At 44.9% G+C, this 20,577-nt stretch overlaps 1 protein-coding gene across 1 annotated transcript in view; it reads right to left on the reverse strand.

Moving 5' to 3' along the window:
- BCR (BCR activator of RhoGEF and GTPase) overlaps positions 1-20,577 on the reverse strand; it is a 93,043-nt gene that overhangs the window by 22,263 nt on the left and 50,203 nt on the right. The window contains exons 3-8 of the mRNA XM_057411302.1: positions 13,355-13,459; positions 12,674-12,859; positions 9,021-9,128; positions 7,256-7,316; positions 6,298-6,350; positions 5,806-5,946 (exon numbers count right to left, since the gene is read on the reverse strand). Of these exons, the coding sequence (XP_057267285.1) occupies positions 5,806-5,946; positions 6,298-6,350; positions 7,256-7,316; positions 9,021-9,128; positions 12,674-12,859; positions 13,355-13,459 (654 nt within the window). The remainder of the gene's footprint in view (positions 1-5,805; positions 5,947-6,297; positions 6,351-7,255; positions 7,317-9,020; positions 9,129-12,673; positions 12,860-13,354; positions 13,460-20,577) is intronic.

The following is a 20,577-nucleotide window of genomic DNA, read 5'->3' on the forward strand; positions in this document are numbered from 1 at the left end:
AGAATAGCTGCTTGTTGCCAGCTCAACCTCTGCTCATTGTTCATAGGTGTAAAGATGTTCTCACAGTTCACTCATCTCTGCTACCCAGCAGGATATGGCACAGTCCCTTCCCCACTTGGCAGGGACATGGCAGTGTCCTAACCTGCCCTTCTGTCCCCCTCTGCCAGGCACTGGCAGTGTGTGAGATCAGCCAAGATGTCACCCCAGCACCCTGATGAATGTTCCCAGCAGAAAAATACCCCAAGCTAGTCAGAGCACACAGTCAGCACCACATCTCTGCTCATGGCAGAGACAGGCCAACAGCATGGGCTTCTTCACAGGCAATGGAGGACACAAGCCCATGACACCTGTTGGAGGACTGTGAAGGACTACTGCTCAGACCTAGATTAGCCCCCTGGTTTTGGCAGTATTTCAATACCATCATCCAGACCAGAGCATTTTGAAGACAAGCGTGTCCTCAAGTGAAGGCAAGGCCCATGCAGAGACACTAGTGACTGGAAACTTTCATGTCAGGCCTCCACAAAGTTAGAAAAGAGCCCATCAGTGCTCCCTGCAGCAAGTCTATAGACCTCCCAACATATTCTGCCTGCTCCAACCAGGCCACTCCCCCTTCTGCCTTCCAAAGTCACACCTAAATGGCCACTGCACCATTACAGCTTTTGGCTGTAACCATCCAAGCAGACTTCCCTCAAACAGCCATGCTCTCTGTCCCACATCTCCCCAGAGCCCAAGCAGAAATCTCAGCCATACAATGCCAAAACAGGGATGTGATTCAACACCCTTCACAGTTCCCATCTGGGAGTGAGGTACTCATTTGCACTGAATTTATTTTGGTAGCACTTCTGGGTACAAGATACCCTGACTGACATGAGACAGTGCTAGCATGAGGCAGTAAACTTTGGCAGTCTGATCTCCCAGAAAGAGAGCTGAGTGGGAAGATGACAAGGCTGGATTTCCTAAACTTGACTGGAACTGAAATAAGCTATGACTATGACCACGAGCTAGCTGAGAACGTCTGCCCTCAGCAAGCAGCAGGAGTAAACTGCCACAAAAGCGATCAAGTATCTGTGGAGGAGGGGACAGGAGAACACATCTGTGGATGTGTTTGCGGATGCTTGATGTTAGATCTAACTACTACCTTCTCTTGGAAAACAGGACTTTGGTTAGGGCTGGGCACAACAGGCATGCCCCAGGCTGCTCAGCATCAGTGGAGCAGTGGAGGAGTGCTCCCAGCAAAGGGTCACATCCTCTTCTGCACATGATTCATCTTGCTGCAAGGGCTCAGCACATCAGAGGGAAACAATAAAAGGATCTGCCAACTGGCTTACCAGATCCCTGCCAAACCCCACAGTGAGGAAGCACACCTTCCCGGACCTCCCGACATGACTCAGCCATTGTACCCCACCGGGGAGCCAACAGCCCCCTCAAACAGGACTCATGCCAGGCAGATGCTCATCCCACCTCAGCTCTACAGGCGTTCTCTATGGTTTGGGAACCAAAGCCCACTTTGGTCAGCTACTCACACCCAGGGCCAGCAATAGCTATTCTTTTGGTGGCCTCCTGTTAAACCAGGTCTCCTGAAACATGAGGTCTTCCAACTGGCTGATCCTGCCACACGGGACATACAACAACCTATCTGTGGAAAACCATCTCTCTGCCTTGGTTTTAAAGTTACTCTGAAATGACATAGAAACTACAGAAACACCAAATAAACATCCCATTAGCTTAGCATCAGAGTGCTAGTACTGTGGCAGAGTGACCCCCTCTCCTCCACAGACAGCCCCGAGACTGTCAGAGGTCCAGCACCAGAGCTCAGCTAGGCTACAGAGATGTTCCAGGAGGCTTGGCGAAAGCTTCCTATTTTGTACCCTATTGTATTTGTATCCTATTTGTTTAATGGAATTAATTAGGATCATCTTTAATCTCTCAAACAGTGCTCTGGACAAAGCAGCTCTCCCTGTACATCTTTCAGTGTGTGGATAGCCTTTTTGGACTACCTCCTCCTTTTGGCTTTCCTCCTCTTTTTACATCTGTCAGTGAGCATCTCCCCCTCCACTGCTACCAACCTCACGACTTACCTGTATGCTCATCATCTATTCATCCTACATGTTTTTGTGCTGCTTGCATATGCTAACTCCTGCTGCTGTCACATGTTTAACTCCAGGAAGTGTGACCAGCTTGTCTGAGACACATTACAAAGAGCGGAACTTAAAAAACCACTCATCCAGCACTACAACTGTACAAAAGGCCATCTCCTCCCTTGTATGCTGAGGAAAGAGCTCATCCGATGTGGTGACAGCAGAGGCCTGCAGCGTGCGTGGGCGAGAGCCTGGGAAGGAGTGGAACATGTGTGATGCAGAAGGAGGAGGGTAAAAGCGGGAGATGGGTATTGGCATATGTCAGTGAGGAAGAGGTGGTTTGGCTTTCTGCAGAGCGTAGGAAGAAAACGATTCCTCGTGTGCGTGCGCGTGTGTTGCAGGACCAGCGTTGCAGGATAAAGGGATGCTCTGCCTAAGGACAGCACTGGCTGCTCTTTGAGCATTTTTATAGCCTTTCTTTTTTAATTGCCAAAGCTCCTTTCACTGGGAGCTCTCTGACTCCAGTTGTAAGACGGGGTATGAAGTATTCAAGATTATTTTTGAGTGTTTTATTGCCAACGCCTGCCCAAGGCCTCCAGAAGCAGTAGGCACCAGGCCTCAAGCTGTGCCTGGCTGCCTGTGTCTAAGCTTAGCTCCCAGCTTTTCAAAGGCTTTAGTTTGCAGTTTTGCTCCTTTGCAAATGTCCTTTGTCCTTTCACTTCCCTAGGCACACTTGGTCTCTATTAAGTTAAACAGGAGCCTAAAGCAGTGATACCCGGTCTCCTGACTGCAGCTTAAAACCACACTGAGAAATACAGTAAAGCAGCTTGCAAAGCAGCCTCTTCTCTACAGGGCAAGGGAAAAGGTACACAGTTGCATAAGCTGATCCAGCTTGTGATCTAGGGGGCTTGCCTGTCAGCCCTTTTGTGACTAAACTGATGGGACGCTAAGCCACTCAGCCAGCAGAGCAACCCAAAACTCAAAAAGGCTTCTTCTTAGGCAGCTCCAGTCCTCCATGGCACTGTGGAGCATTATCACCCACATGAACTCTGCAATTTTTTTGCAGTTTCATTAATTCCTGCTTTACAAGAATGGGCTGAATTAGCTGGGAACACAAGCCTTTACTTCTGGCAGGGAAAGACAACACATGCTTGACAGTCACCTGCATCCAGGCTTAGTTGAAAAAACCCCATGCAGACCATAGAGCTGCTCTGTTAATGCAGAAAGGTTATTACTGCTCCTTTCCTTCTGGTACATAATAGTGGCACATCCTGCACATCAAAGCATTAGTTTTCCTGCTGCCCCAAGGGTCCATCCCTGGGAGAACTTTAAACAGATTCCCCATTTAAGTCAGGAGGACAGTGGTGAAAAAAAATCAGCAGTGAGAAAATAAAATGCCTGCTCCATGGTCCTAAGGGGTGGAAGATTCTCCACCACTGGCATTCAGAGTCAGAATGCACATTGCTACTCAGACCTCTTTTCCCTCCACCCATTCGTTTGCTTATTTAGAGGGCTGGCAAAGTAGTACCTGCGGATAATCCATCAAAAAGAAAGCAAAACCTCTAAAGTAGGAAGATGGGAAGAAAAGGAGGGAGCAAGAGAATGCAGCAGATCAGGCTGAATGGGAAACAGACCCAAAAGTCCTCCTGGCTCCCCTGTATTGCCAGGCTGGGTCTGGTGCTCTCCTGGCTTCCCTCAGCAAACCACGAAGCAGAGAAGACAAGCTACAGTCAGCCTGGCAGGCAGCAAGGACCAAACTATGTGTTTGTAGGCTTAACCCACCAATATTGCCTTCCCTGTTATGGCCCTTTCTGTCCCTCTGGTTTTATTCCTTTTGTTCCCATCTCCTGGCACACCCTGAAATACTCATTTAGCCCAACAAATTAAACCAGAAAACTTTATATGCCTACGTCTAGAATTAGATAAAAGCCTCCTGAGCCAAGCAGAGCCAAGGGGGTGTTGTGCAGGAAGGACACCTGACATCATGCAGGAAGACAGCAGGCAGGTCAGACTCAGTTGACGCTCCCAGAGCAGGGAATTACTCCTGCAAAAGGGAGGAATTCTGTGCTGATGAGCCTGTACTCTCTCCTGACCTGCACTCCTCTCCTCAGCAGCCTGTCACTAGGGAAATTAACAACTGGCTGCTTTCCCCAGTTCAAAGCAATCCTGAAAAAAAGAGCTGGAGCAAGAGGCTGGCAAAGGAGATTCGACTCCTCCCCACGATGCACTCAAAGGAGAAGAATATTCTACACAAAAGGCGAGGACTGGGGAAAAAAGATAACTGAGATCAGCACCTAAGCAATACATGAGGGGAAAAAGCTGTTTTCCCTCCTTCCTTTCCACCAAGGAAATTTCAATGGGAGGAAGACAAATAATGAAAAAAGCCATCAAAGCAAGCTGGTGATTCATTAAAATAAAAATGCATTATGCATTGAGAGCAGTCAATTAGGAGATGCAAACTGCACGCTGTCCTGTCACCCTCGGGGAAGCACCAGCAAGATGAGTAGGAGGAAAGGATAAGCAGAAAAGGAAAGATTTACAGCCATAAACAAAACCCAGCTATGACCCCAAGCTGAGTAGCTTGTAGGAAGGAGCAGCCTTCACTAATGCACACAGAGTAGCTGGGAGCAGACTCGTGTCTCTGGGTTGCCATGCAGAGAGTGAATGTATCCAGTATTACTGCTTCGAAAAAAGTGGGATACTAATGCTAAATGACTGCAGAAAGTATTCACCATCAGATTCCCAGAGTGAAAGGCAAACTATGGGAAGCATCAAAAGCAAGTCCTTTTCTTCCCTGGGCTCAATGCAAGATGTGTGCAGTAAGGGAGAGCACAAGGTTTTCCAGTCTCCTCCAGCACACCCACAGCCCTCTCCTTGGATACTGCCCCTTCTTTCCCTCCCCAAATCATACATGGAGTCACAGCAGGACCAGTGAGAGTGTGAACAGGCCTGCTGAGCCCAATCCTGACAAGCCTCCCCTTCTGGTTAAGATCTGACAAACACATCACTCCAAAAAGACATCCTCAGGATCATTCTCCTGAGCCTGCCCCTCTGCCTGGGCTCTGGCAACTCATTAGGATTCTGCATGACATATGTCCAAGCCTGCATCCTTCACTGAGATGCTGACAGACAACTGGAGAACATCTGCAAGGGGGCATTTTAGTCTGCTGTATCTTCTATGACCCAATCAACATGCACTTAAATGAGTCCATCTACTATCACTGAGGCCCTGGTGACTAATGTCTGAGCTTCTACCTCAGCTTCCAACCGCTCAGCCTCTCCTTTTCTCAGCTGCAGACTTCCTCAGTTGACAAAATGAGACAACAAACAAGACTTGCAGGACAAAGGGCACTGAATTCCCAGTACTGCAGCTTCTAGGTGGTGTTTCCTCACCCTTTCCTCCTTCCAGGCTTCCCGTTTGGTTTCAGTTTGCAGGTAAAATACAAGTCCGTTTAATGCACAGCAATACCCATCACAGAAATTATGTAAGACAAATGATTATAACAATGCTAAGGACAAAACTCTCATCACACTTCTCCTCTGGGTCTCCAAACTGTTTTCTGAACAGAAAACAAAGGGGAGCTGTACCACATTCTTCAGGGAACAGGGACACTGCATAAACTGTAACTTGGCAACAAACAAATTAATAGGGTAACTTCCTAGTCTGCTCTACAGAAAAGGACCAACTCTTCAAAACTGAGAAAATAATGAAGGCAGTAAGACTCACCTCCCCCTTCTTTACAGTCATTGACTGCCGGCGAGGAGTGATCTCCTCATTGATGCTGGAGAGGAAGTTCTGTGAAATCCGCAGAGCATCCTGCAGGAGTGGATGATCAGGGTGGCTCACTGGAGTGTGCTTGAGCAAATCCTGACACCGGGAACACAAATAAAGAACAGAGCTATGAGCAGCACTGGAAAGCAGAAGGTTCTGAAGGCCCCTAACTAGAAGTGTTGGACAAGATGCTCCAGCTTCTTCTTACGGATTAAAGCAAGGCTTCACTTCTAAAGGAAGAGAATAACACTCTGCACTTTTTGGTAACACCACTGCAGAAGTAGCAGGGTCATACCAATGAACTCCCTCCCCTTAATGAAAATGTAAAAGGCTCTTATGCATCATGACAGGTTTATTTTTGCAATCCTTTATCTCCACGGCAAATTTAAAGGGCAAAGAAAATAAGAAAGTGGTCTAAAGTTTGAAAACCATCTTTCAGATACTTACATGCAGAACAAGTGTGCTGCGAGTCACTCTATCGACTGGCTTGTATAATAGAGCTGTGAACAAAAAAGCAGAAACATAAGAAAGAGGTACTTAAATACAAACCCTACAGAGGAACTTGTCCATTGCCACTGATTGTAAAGGCACAGGTTTATTAACCAGTGAGCTACTGGAAAATTCCCTTCTCTAAGGTTAATGTGCTGCACAGCCAATAACACGCACATGAACACACAGACAAAATAAACATGCTTCACAGCAAACACATGGCCACTTGTGAGCATGCCCTGCTAGGCAGTGGCTGAGGAACACAAAAGGTAGTACAGAACAGCTGCACACAGCATGGGACACTTTGGATAACTCCCTGGCAATCTGCCTGGTTGCACAGATCAGAACTGGTTCTTGCACTCAAAGTTGCCAAAGAGGTCCCTGAAAGACTGGAAGTGCATTCCTCCTTCTGGAGTTCTGCGTGACATGTTGAGTGCTTCCAAATCCTGACAGTGGGCCAAAACAGGAAGGGGACTGGCTTTTATATTAGTGAGTATGGAAGCTTGTTATAACATGGGTCATCTTATACTTATGTGCACAGAGCCAAGCACCACGAAACATGATCTTGACCAAGCTCTCTGGATGCTACCACAGGGCAAAGCCCATATAACAATAAGTGGTAGGATTGTGTTTGTGCTATCACTGGGTAGCAGGTGTTCTCTTAAAATCACAGCAGTCCTTCGCTTGGCCTGGTTTTGCCCAAAGGGACTGATGAGGTTTTAAACCGGACAGGGGCTTTCCCATGCATGCATGCAGCTTACTGTGCACAAGCTCTGCTACTTAGCAAAAGGGAACTGATGTCCCAGGCAGAGACTCCATAACTTTCCAGCATTTAAAAAGAAAAAGGGAGAGCGGAGGTTTGGCAACAGCCTCCAACAGTCCTGACAAACCAATTTCCTCTGCATGGATCACTCACTTTCCAAGGAATTTTTCGTCGTCTGATCCTTAGATTCCTTTGTGCTTCTAGCCTTTAGATTCTAAAAGAAAAAGAAAACCCACATAGTAGATGGTCAATCGCCTTGAAATATCACACAGGAATGTAACACATTATCTGCTCCTCTAAGGAAGGGCCTAAGAGTGAATAGAGGACAATGCAAGTCAGCAAAGGAAAAATGTGCTTTTCTTCTTGGTAAAGCCACCACTGCCATGTCACAGGCACCCACATATCTCAAATATTAAACAATTATCTTAGGAGTGCATGCCAACAGAGATGCAGCTAAGCAGGGAACTACCACTAGTGACAAGGATGGTGGAGCTTTTATATCACCTGCAGGAGAAAGACATATCCATAAGGATGCAGCCATTGTCACAGCATGTGTACACCACCATATAAAGTACTGGATTAGGATTCAGTACTCCCAGGTTATACTTTCTTATACCTGTACTCAGAGCTGGGTGACCTTGGACAAGTCAGCAATTTCATGGCAGAAAAGAACAATGCCTGTGACTCTTCACTTTGCACACGGACTATGAAGCTACATCCACTAATGTGCTGAGCTCTGAAACCCTCACCAAGACACAAATGCAGAAGTATTAACACCATCATTCCAAATACAGTAGATACTAGCACAATTTCAGAGTTATCCTCCAGAAAACAGCAAAACCAAGGCATTTGCAAGGAGCCCAGGACCCTAGGGCCTTAATCTCTATTTTGTCTTCTAGGAACTACCATAATACTATTTATACATATTACTAAATGGTTATGTCCTTTAAATGCATTTTAGTACCGATAGAAAAGTAAGCACAGGGGAAGCTACTTTACTAATGAGTCAGTCAGGCAAAGGACCAGAACCTGATGGAAATCCTCAGGAAAGGAAAGAATAGAAGACTTTTGCAGTCTGATGAGTAGTACAGCAGGTCCCATAAACCAAGCCTCATTTCATAGAGGGAACGCATTTTACCTCTTTATTATAAAAATCCAAAGGGACATGCAACATTGAATGTACTCAGGAGTTTTTTCAGAGCAATAAACACCCCGGTATTATTGAGCTCGGATTATTTATCTGCTTGTTTGTAAGGACACACATATAAGTTCAAGTTTTTCTTGGCACCTGAGTTCTTCATGATACAATCACCTCAATACAAGGATCAATGAGACCATGCCTTGCAGGCAAAGCTGGTGGCCTGGGGAGCCTGAAAAAGCATTCAAAATGCTTTGACATGAGGTACTCCTCTTAAAGGGAGGAAATTGAAGCAGCCCAATGAATAATACTATAGATTACAAATGACATGCCTGCCTTTTTATACACAGTTTCCTTCCCCTCTCCGTGCCAGTGAAGCCTACAATTCCACTGACAGCCATAATACAAGGCAGTAAGGATGGCTTTTTACACCAGTCAGCATCATTATTAGCAAGAGAAACACCTTAGCAACTCAAATACAGCTGCCCTTCTAAGAAGTGCATGACAGTGGCACAGAGCTGACAAGTTCAAAGCAATGCTGGTTTTTACTAAATCCCCTGGGTGGGGACAGTACATAAAAGCTGTTTGTGTGACAACCTCTGTAGGCCCAACGTATAAATGGCTGTAAGAACATGAGTTGAAGCACTGAGTCTAAGAGGAGCTCACAACTCCTCCTCCAGAAGTCAGGGCTGCAAAGATTCTTGGAGGACAGACAGGAGTGACATCGCAGGGTATTAGTCAGATCCAGACAGCTCGTGTGTCTGAACACCGTGACATTACCTCAGAGATTTCAGCAAACTGAGCATTGGCTTGGCAGCATTTCTCTGCTGTCTCCATAGCAACTTCATAGTTATCCACAAAGGCCCGGTACACTCCCAGCTGGCTGGCCTGCAGGAAGCAAAACAAAATCAAATGAATGCTGTGGAAGAAGAGAGTTTGGGACGGCCAGCCTCAGTAATCCAGTGATCAGGTCATGTCCCATCATGCCACAGAATTACACAGAATGCTAAGCAAGCCCAGAAAGACATCTCTGACCCGTAAGCTTTGCACAGGTGATCCCATGCACCTGGTTCAATCTATACTGAACGAGTTCATTTGTGAAGGATGTGGAAGCCTGTGAGAATGAGACATCCTTATTACTGCCTTCAATTTTTCCTTTCTGAACTGCCAGATTAGTATTTATTAATATCTTAGCTCCTTGATGTAATTGGAACTGCTTGCTATTTGCCATAAAATATGAATCAGACAGGAATGATTCAGCCCAACAGCACAAATGTGACCCCAGTAAGCTACTTGTTGGCTTTTGATGATGGAGACATTAAATCAAATCAAGATATTAACCCATATCTGCACTAGTGGACACCTTTATAAAGGCAATGAAGTGCTGAAAATATAGAAGGGAGATCCAGAGTACAAACTGGAAGGCAGTGACAGCAGCACTATGTGACAGAATATGGCAGTTTTTCCAGCAGAAGGGCAATTGGTCCAGAGGAAGATGGAGCAGGCGTCAGAGTGCAGTAATAAGCCACTATTATCACTGAGTCTTAGTACTAATTCCACTTGCTGACTTAGGAATCGCACCCATATTCATGCCAGAGAACATAAGATCCAGCTCGGGAAATCCCTGGGTAGCTTCCAAGCTTGTCTGGACTGCAGAGATAGTTTTGTGTTGCAGAGCTCCACAGGCTGTGCTTGTAAACACCTCAGCAGCTTGACCATGCTTGCAAGTGCATGGTCAGCAGCGAGCCAACAGGTGGAGTGCCTTGAAAGGCTCCATTACAGAGAAGTTTGTTACCAGAACTTGCACTTACCTTATTATTTCTGGAACTTCCCTTACACTTCTGCCCAAGAAATGCAACAGGCAGAGCAGTTAACTCTCCACAGACAGTGCTCTTTTCCTCTCCTGCTCCCTTACAATGACTGCGTTTCCCATTCCCTACGGAGTTTTGTGCAAGAGACATTGGAAGAGAAAAAGCCACTCTGAGAAGAACGCTCCCTTCACAAGGGAGGCTGAGAAACAATGACCTGTTTCCTGGGACACATTTTACTGGAAGATTAGGAACCAGTCTCAACCCTCATACAAAATAACACAGCTATGGCTGAAGGAAACCAGGCTCACTTATAACAGGGATGACCTCCGCCCCAGCACTGTGGAGCCAATGGGGCACAATTCAGTGAAGAAGCTGCTGTCAGAATTACTGATCATTTGCAGGGCTTATGACATTCAGGTTTGGATGCTGCCAGCTAACACAGCAGATCTGTAAAGCTTCTCCATTCCTATGTGGCTCTTCCATTTCTTGCTACTCCTGAACAACCATTCTGAGTTTTTGTTTTCCTCCTCTAAACATGCCATCACCTTTTTCATTATAAACTGAGCTTCCAATCAAAGCAATAATGCTCACGCACGGTGTTCATGCTGGTTTAAATTTTCTCTTTTTCCATTAAAAAGAGCACACTGAAAAGGAAACCAGCTTTGTAGAAATAACCACCCTTTGATTGAAAGTTTTTCAGTTCTTGAAAACTACCAGTGATAATATTAGTTAAATATTTCTTCATTTCTAAAAACAGTTCTAAAGTGTTTCCTTTCTAGTTTAAGAATGTGTACAAAATACTCCCCAAAAATGAGAAGTGTTTTTCACACCCACATGCCTAGCATCTTTCTTTTCTTTAGTTTCAACAGGAAAAAGGTGGAATAACAGTCACTGATCTTGCAAATGGATTGCACTTTGCTCCAGACCACATGAAATTCTAAAACTCTATGCATGCACTGTCTGTAACTTCAATTTATAGTGCTTTGTTTTGCATGATATTAAAGGAAATGAATGGCCCCAGGGACTTCAGGATAATTACAAGGATTCCAGGATTTATCATGAGATTGCATGACATGACTACAAGTAAACAATCTGCTCCAAAAGATTTGATGTACATCCAGTATAGATGTCTTGTAATGCCTGATGATCTTGCTATCTCATCTAGCTGCTACCCATTGCCTGCCAAGAATTATTAGCTTCATTTCATCCAGCAAATAGTTCACAATTCCCACTGATACTCTACTAAAGCACCAGAAACTGAAACCGCTAACCTAGCTCAAATCTTCCTGCACTAGGGCAACTTGGTCCTTTGCTTCCAATACTAATCCAACAAAATCAGTGATTCTGTCACAAATGCAGAAAAATCAGGGAAACATAACAGAGTGCCAGAAAGGCTTAACTCCTGCACCTGCGACGATCATCAGCAAGAAAGGGCCTTCAACAAAGGTTTAAGTAGCTGTATGGCAATTCAAAGCTTGCTCAACAGCCAGCAGTGGGAAAGAATATATTGAGGTCTTCTTCAGTTAGTTCCATCTCCATTCCTGCACTACACTTCCAATGCAGTTTGCGAGGCTTCCACTTTCAGCAGCCTTATCTTTACTCCCTCCAACGAGCAGCAGGTGGTTTGGTCTTCTTAAACCAGTTGCTCAAATTGCATACCATGAACTACTCACCAAGATACCAACTTGACCCCTTCTGGCTAAAACATGCTGGCAGTGAAAAGCAGATTCCAATATCCTGATCTTGAGCTTCTGGCATGCATGGAAAACCTCATCTTCCAGGCCCATCTCCTCCTGCTCCATAGGAGATGGGGCTGGTGCTGGGCTCCACAGCTGCTAACAATTGAGTGACCCTGGTAAAGCACCCTTCCTATCCAATAAACCCCTCACTGGAATGTCACTCCTACCCTGAGAATCAGAGGCACCTCAAGAATGCAGAGGTTCTTTTCTAAAAAGGAAAAAAACAGCTTCTTTAATCCTTTACTCTCTGCACATGCTTGGGGAGAGGCTAAAGGGGCCAAAGGAATCTCCTAGAATGCAAACAATTTGTCATCTGGCTCAGAAACTCAGTATTTTTTATTCAGTCTCAGGAGTATGCTGTATATGCCTTTGTACTGTTCTGCACTAAGAGAATTTTGTTGAGGTTGCCTGGAGGATTCTCAGCAGCAGGCTGACTGGATCAGCACAGCAGCAAGGGGAAAAGAGGCCAGGAAAGCAAACCAAAGGTGACGACCAGAAACTAGAGAAAATCAGCAGAAGATAGAGCAATGCATCACAGAAAGGAAGTACATGTGAAGGACTTCAGCAAGAATGAGAAACACTTAGCTGTTGGTGTTAAAAAGTGTGCTTTTAAACACTACCATTCTGCCATCTTCCTCTAAAGCAAATGGTTTGAAAACACTGCAGATACCCTGGAGATTCAACATTTCTCTGATATTGTATTTGTACTAGTAGCAAAGCTTGCTGGAGTCTTTAATTACAGACAATGAAACAGCTGCTTCTGCTGCAGGCCCTTCAGTGAAGTATGGGCTTTCATCCTTTCAGTCTATGCACAAAGTGAACCACACCAGCACCTGTGAGATGAATGAGGTACCAGGACCTTTGGTGATGGCAGCTGACTCACCAGCTTCTGGAAGAGGTCCCCTACACGCTGCTGGTGACTCCACTGCTGCACTCGGGGAAAGAGCCCATCGTAGAATTCTTTGTGGATCTCATAGAGCTCAGGCACTTTAAAGAATATTGTCTCAATCTGCTGACTAGTCAGCACAGGCTGAGAGGTGGTGGCAGCTGCTTTCAAAGGCTTCATAGGCTGAAATGAGGAAAGAAGGAAATCATTATCATGCAAACCAAATACATTCACCCTTGCCACAGTACAACACATCCCTCCAGAGAGCTGATTTTCATCCTATTAATAAGCGATATTTGCATTCACACAACTCCTGAAAGTGCGACATTAACAAGTTCTCTCGTGGGGATCAGTCACACCTGATTTTCCCCAGGATATTAATGGTGCCATTAAAATCCCTTTGCAATCAATTTCCTTCATCTCTGTCCAACTGTACAACAATATGTCTAATAATTAGCACAGGATACTTAAAAGATAGGGCTCCTGGATACTACTACACTAATAACTGCCTGGTTGTGCCATATCCAGTTCTTTCTTTAAGCCTCTCTCTCACTATCAGAGGAGTAACAGGTTCCCTTTGCAACCCATGATATGTGAAGTTCTGGGAAACTCTAGACGGAAGCAGCAATGAAAATTCAAGTACCAGTGTTTGAAATGGTATCTGCCACCAGCACTTACCAGCAGCAGAGCCTCCAGGTGGCTCAGGTAGGTTTCCTCACTGGCTAGGATTCCTGATAGGACCCATTTTCTCATCTCCAGGCCTTTCTCCAGGTCTGGCTCACTCTACAAAGATGTTAAGGAGAAAAAAAAAAAAAAAGGTGGAGAAGAGGTAAAAAAAGCCAAGAACGAGGATGTGGTTAAAGGTATCATTCAGCTGACCACAGCATACTGGCCATGGCTTTTTACTTCCAGACTAAAAAAAAACCAACCAAGCAAAAGACCTACCTGAGCTCAGTGTCCTGTTTCTAGAAACAGGGAAACATAAACCAAAGACTTTTGTATTTCCTAGCAACTGATGTCACTCAGATGATTTACAGGTGTTGGCTTTAGTCCTATAATGTCCGTGCCTCAATTAGGTGCCCAGACCTCTTCACTAAATTCAAACCACAGAACTCCAAAATTTAGCATTTATCCTCCTAAACAAATCACAAGGACCCTTGGATTATGTGCATTTCACTCTTTCCTCCCACAAGAGTTCTCCATGATCTTAATCCCAAACCATGTTTATCTCTGCAGACAGGATCATTTCCTGCACCTCCACAGATGCGCATGAATATAGAGCAGCTCCAGCCTGACACTGCTGTTAAGATTGCTGTGCTTTCTCCCACTCTCTACTGTTCACCAAATTATTTTTTAGTGCCAGCTTGCACAATGTCTATTTTTAGTCAGAGGATGGAATAATCAGCACTGCTTGGAAGGCACATGCTGATTTTCTTATTGGGATTCCATAAAGGAGTTCTTAACCAAAACTGTTACCTGGAAAATGTTTAACCTGGTAAAATGAAATGGAGTGTTTCAATAAGCTCTGAAAAAAAAAAAACCTAAAACCCCCATGGCTGAACAATGGAGGTTACAAAACATGAGAAACACCTCCCTTTTAGAAAGTCTTATTTTCAGTCCCTTTTATTTCTGTCATTCACAGAAATAGCTTTTTCCAGTTCTTGCAACCTTTTTATATTGTTAAATGTCTCTAAGAATAGAGTCAGTAGATGGATCTGAAAGGGTGGATACTTCTCAAGGGCTTTGGGTAGGTTGTTCGGGGCTCCATTCTTCCTACCCCTCTTAATACCCAGAGGAATCTTCACCTATTGATTTCAGCAGCAGGAGGATCAGGAAACATAGCAGTATGCACCACTCTATTGACAGAACATAAAGCCCTACAGCTGACAAAAAAACCTCCATTTACTTTAGGTTTACTTTAGGTCCTATGCTTTGAACCCTGCAGATGTACATATATGATGTTCATTATGGAGAGAAAATATCCTGGACATAGGTAAGCTTACAGTAAGTAGCACATTCCAAGTGTGACTTTGAGCCTACACACCACATGAAGCCAGAAACAGTCTCAGATATTTCTGGACTCAGTCTCATCAATAACCACCCTCATTTTTGAACACTTTCATTACATTTCACAAGCTATTTTCTAGGCTAAAAGATTTTATAAAACATTTGCGAGGTGTCAAATCCCACCATAACCTCTTAAATAAAAGTGGCAGACAGAAGCTGTTCTAAGGAAATGAGTAAAATTTACATGCGCATCAGGTACTACATGGAAAGAAGAACTTGTCTTTCCTTTCTACCCCTTCAGTGACATTCAGGAAGAACCACAGTGCCTTTCAAAATCTTGAAAGGGCGTCTCAAAGAAGCCAGGAATTTGTAATTCAACAGTCGTGTTGAGAAGATTTCAGGAAAACACAAGTGACAAACTACATGGTAAAATGAATGCTGAAACAGATTCTGTGCATCCACAGAGCACCCGGGTGACTGCCGGTTACAGCTCAAAGAGAAATGTGCAACAATGTTGTGACCATTCCTTATGATTTCTGTACCAGCAGTGCCTGGATGGCTGCCTCATGGACCATTTTGCAAGGCAGGCTACATACACATAATCCAGACAGACAGCCCCATGATGCTTAACAAAGGTTGCCTTCATCCAAAGAGGCAGGGATGTAGCAGCTTCGCTGCAAGGAAAACACAATACCTCTGTGGTTTCCAAAGGTTTCTTACAACATTTACAAAAGAAAAACACTGCCTCACAAAGAAGCATTGAGAAAAACTAACAGGGATCCAAAGTCCTCACTGCTGAAGATGAGGTAACTGGTCAATATTGACAAAGCACTGTAATGCTCTTTAGCAGGTTCTCTTGGAAGAGGTGAGGAATTAAAAGCCAGCTGAATATGTTTGGAACATCTGTAAAGAGCAGCACACAATCACAGGTTATTTAAATAATCCAAACTTCCTCATTACAACAGTGGCACAACTGTTTTCCTTATGGCATTGAGAGCAGTTTTCCTCTTCACAAATGAAAGCTTTAATTTACAAGCCAGTTCTTGCTGGGCACCGTCAGCTGACAGGGACAGCATTTTCTGCCTGAATGTTAATTTCCTCTCTTTAAAAGAGATGTTCTTTCAGAGAGACAAACATCTCCCAGGACACACTAGAGGCCTTCCTTCCTGGCCATTATCACAAAGTTACTTTGCAAAGTCCACGGTATTGTCAAAACCCTTTTTAATAGGAGTATTTTCCAAGCTTGGTCCTTGCAAAACCAGCCTCAGATGCAGCCAGACAGGGCAGGGCCTGGCTGCTTTAAGCTACAGTACAGCAGTTGCTGGAGAAACCCTCAGGGGAGTTTATCCAACAATCACATAGCACATGACAAGGTTTCCAATGCAATACCTCAAATTTACATACAGATTCCTCATATATGAAAAAAAACGATCTCCTGCTGCTCCTGCTGTGCCAGGGATCAATAGGACACCATGGTGCTGCTGTGTCTGCATTGTGCTGCCACTCTGTATTTCCTCCTGAGGGCCCATGCCCTGACAAGAGCTTCCTGCCGAGGGAGGCCTTTTCTGAGAACATCATCTGGGGTTGCACTGAGCAGCAGCTCTTGCTGCTACATGAACATCTGGAGAACAGCCCCTGTGCTTCTTCAGCCTCAGGGTGCTTTTTAAGTCACACGTGTTATGAAATGTACTCCAGGCCTGAGAAATTCACTGGGAGCTGGTGCCTACATCAGGAAGAAGAGGAGTAAATTTATGAGTTGGTATTACAACATTCCTCACTTACAGAACTGGGAACAGGCTCACCTGCTCACCCAAAACAAGGCACAGCAATTAGCAGGCAGAGATAAAAAGAGACTGACTTTCCGAGACAGCACGCCAAGATGTGGTGCACCCAGTGCCAAGGGCATCTTCTGCTTTGCCCATATCTGACAAAAAGGGAACCAAAGAGCAAGACTGTGACAACATCCTCACTGGCTTCTCTGCTTCTGCACTCCAGGCAGAAGGGCAGGTCAGAGAGGCAACATTCTGGGCATAAGCATCAAGCTCCCATCAGTTCAGGGAGACCTGTCAAGGCCAAGAACTCCTTTCCCCTACCCTGGCAAGAAGGAAGCAGTCAAAATCTTTGAGCTGCTTGTAGCAAGGGGAGGAGCTGGGATTGGCTAGAGAAAAATACACCTATTAACCAAAGCACAGATAGGATGGTCCCAGCAGGATGTGGGAGACGCCTGCACTGGCAAACTCTAACCACTCAGCAGGGAGTGCCTGGTGGTCAGCAGTCCACCCCATGCTTCCCACCCAGCCTGGTTAGCCTGTTTTTCACTTGTACAAGTCCGACCAGTATTTCATGTTCTCACTCTGTCCCTGCCTCTTTGATGCCAGCGTTCATTTCTAGCCTTTCACTATTGCCCTTCCATCTTTTGGTTACCTCGATACACGTTTCAGACCAAAACTGTCTTACAAGGCTATCACAGGGCAGCAGCCAGAGCATTCCTGTCTGCCTGCCATAGGAGCTGTGAGGACCCAACTCCCAGCCAGGTCTGAACAACCAGTGCTTTGCTCCTGCTCCTCATGAACTACATTAAAAAATAAAAGAAACAAAAGGGAAGGTGAAAAGCAATATAAAGTTTCATGGGTATCTCATGCCAATAAGGTTCTGGTGTTTTCTTCACAGCTGGGTGGTGCTTCTTACTATTCCAAAGACTCAAAACTCAAAAGATTGAGTCACAGCCGTAAGTGCAATCTTGCGACCTGAAGCAAGGCCAGTCAGAGCGGTGAGAAGCACTGAAGATATGAGAGCACATGGAAACACTGGCCGTGAGCCATGGCTGTTCTCAATGTGTTTACAGGTTGTCAGCCTAAGTACTTTAGTTTACTAACCAGGTTGGCATTGCATGTTGTATTCAATTACAGCGAGCTTGAGATTCACTAGCTCCAAGGATTAGACAGATTCAGCCCCTCCTGACGCTGTTTAGAGAACTCTGGCTTTCTGGTTGCTGTTTAAATTAACAGCGGTGTTTTCTTGCAAATGTTGGATGAACGCAGATTAAGGATCTAGAAACCACAATACATCAGATTTTGCAGAGTGCTTGCTGCCAGCACAGCTCTGTAAAGAGAATCAGTGATTCAAAGTGGGCGTATAAAAGGCACTTTAACTCTCAGACCTTCTTTTGGTACAGTGTGTTCATATGCTGTGCAGTGAATACATTCAAAGGAGAAGTTTCCCATAAGGACGGCTCAGAATCTCATAGAGAAGCTGACTGACTACAAAAGAGAAAACACATTCATTTCCATTTTTTAAGTGTAAATATCTTTGAAAGCATCTGCTAAACAAGCTGGAGGTGTCTCATTGTCTCGGTGATATTAAACAGGGCGAATTCTGTAATCAAGACAATCATGCTCCATGCACAGAGGGGAAGGAGCAGGGAAAGAAGCCAACATTATTTATAACCTCAGTCCTGGTGTGCCAGTTCTCCTCAGGAAGGGCTGTGCATCCAGGCAGAGCCCTTAAGGAGCAAAGAATTGGAGAATAAAAAGGAAAAGTTGCATCTGCTGGGGGTGGTGAGGGAAAAGTGACAGTAGAACAAACCAAACAAAACCAAATACTGAGAGGAAGAAAGAAGAAGGATTTGGAAATGCTGGAGAGGGAAGGACCAGCTAGCAACAGAGCTACCAAGTAGACCAGTAATCCCATTTAGCGATGTAGCTTCAGAGGTCAGATTTTCTGGCCCCCCCTGGGACCAAGCTAGAAGAAAAGTCTACAACCTGCTCTGCCATACCCCTCTTTCCACATGGCTGGCAGACTGAGAACAGAAGAACCTAGTCTGAGGGTCAGCAACACAGGCCAGTGCTGGGCTAACCAGGGCCCTCACAGCAGAAAAGGGAAGAGAAATTCTACCTGCAAATCTCCAAGTAGCAGCCAATTTCCATCCAGACAGAACAGAAAGTAGGATTTAGTTGCTCAGCTTTAGCATTCCTGCCTTCCTGGGCATGATAAACCTAAGAATTGACCTATTTTGGCAAAAAATTCAACTTCTCAACCTAGAAAAGTTCCTCTTCTTGTTTCTGGGGGACAGGATGGAACCAGCCTCTCCACCAGCTGCCCTGTGCCCACCTCCAGAGCCACACACACCCCTTTGAGCCTGGCTTTGCTGGCAAGATCTTGAAAGGCCTTTCTTACTTTTACTCTTTCCACAGCTGTAACCTCTTCCCTCATGAGTAGCAGCAATAAGATCATGAAGACTGCAGGTTCCCACCCTCTCTTTAGCCTTCAAGCTGCAAGCTATGCCCTTGTAAACTCTCAGCAATAACTCTCAGCTTCTCTGTGCCCCGAGAACACTGTAGCAAGCTCCCCCTCTGTCCTCATTGAACTCTACCCAGGTATCTCCTCCACTCTTTTTTATGGAGAAGATAGACACATTCACATTCTTTCTCTTTCTGGGGCTGAATTGCTAGTACCTATTCTAAACACTGTCTGAAACCTTCTGAAGCCATCACTGTTTTATTTGGCAAACACCTGGGCTAACGTTTGTCAAGGCAGGTTTCCAGAATTATTTGTAAGTTCAATCACAACAGTTCAACTGTTACAGAAAGCAAGGTTCAGAAAATAAAATAACTTTTGAAGTTAAACAACCAACCAACTTAAACATCAGTGGAACCTATTTCTCCTTTTTCCTCTCTCCCCTATATGCTTGCTTCAAAGCAACAAAGTCTGGCAAAAGCACTGGATTTATGCCAGGGCATGCACCAGCAGCTCAGCATGACATTCTGGAAAAGCCAGAAGAAGGGGTACCACATGGCTTGCTCAACAGAAACATTTGTTAAGGCCTCCTTACCACAAAAATGACGAGTCAAGGGATGCTGAGATCCACACTACAAACACCCGTGTTGATGATGTGCTCTCTGGGTCACAGACAAAGCTACTGCTGGTGTGCCTCTTGTTACTGTCCTTGGATGGTTTGTGCAATGGACACATAGCAAATGGAACATGAACACATAAGAGGTGGCTGATGTGGTATAGTTTGGAGAGAGACTAGCCAGTGTATTTTAAATGTGCTTATATGATTCAGGTGGTGGTGGTGAATCAGAAAACAGATCCCAGATGACAAGGTGTAGAACACCACAAACCTTCTCAAAGTCAACTGCAGCCCTCACTCTCTGAAACACAAAACATGAGGCACTGGGAGAGTTGATCACTCTGCACATTGAGGGAAAAACATGAAGGCCCTCCAGAAGCAGTCCAGACGTTCCTCTTCATTCTCTTTTAGACAGAGACACTGCTTTTGCCACTTTGTGCTTTCTCTATCATGGCTGGGAAGACCATGTGCAACCCTAATGCGTTACCCAACCAAAGGCTGCTATAAGGAGATGAAAGGACTTACTCAAACACCTGGCAGAAAAGTACAAAGCCCAGAGTAAGGCCACAAAAATAAGTCAAAGCAAAATGCCCTCAATATGGATAAGGCATATGAGGATCACACCAGAATGCTGCTATGCCTGTACAAGACTAAGAGAATTACTTAGAATTACAATAAGGGGAAAAAAATACCATTGTTTGCAATGTCATTTTCTCAGTGCCTGACTCCACTGTTGTTAACTGTTGGTTGAAAGTGAAATTAAAGGGATTTTACTTTAAAAATGAAGAAAAACGCATTATAAGTCAGAGCCTGGTCTTGCAGAACATTATGCATTGCACATTAAGCACCCAAAATTAGCAGATGCTTTTCCTATAATCTGTCTGCCTTGATTACCAGTGGTTAGTGAACATACCAACCTCTTATCTCACAGGAACATTGCAAGGATAATTAAGACCTGTGTAGCATTCCAACTGTATTTGGAGTTAATGGTCATGCCAAAAGGAAATGAGTATTTTTGTACCCACTGAGTGCAGTTTGCACA

Source organism: Pezoporus wallicus, unplaced genomic scaffold (genome assembly GCF_028554395.1).
Source record: "Pezoporus wallicus isolate ANWC-B61680 ecotype Strahan unplaced genomic scaffold, APGP_CSIRO_Pwel_v1 contig_6401, whole genome shotgun sequence".
Lineage (NCBI taxonomy): Eukaryota > Metazoa > Chordata > Aves > Psittaciformes > Psittacidae > Pezoporus > Pezoporus wallicus.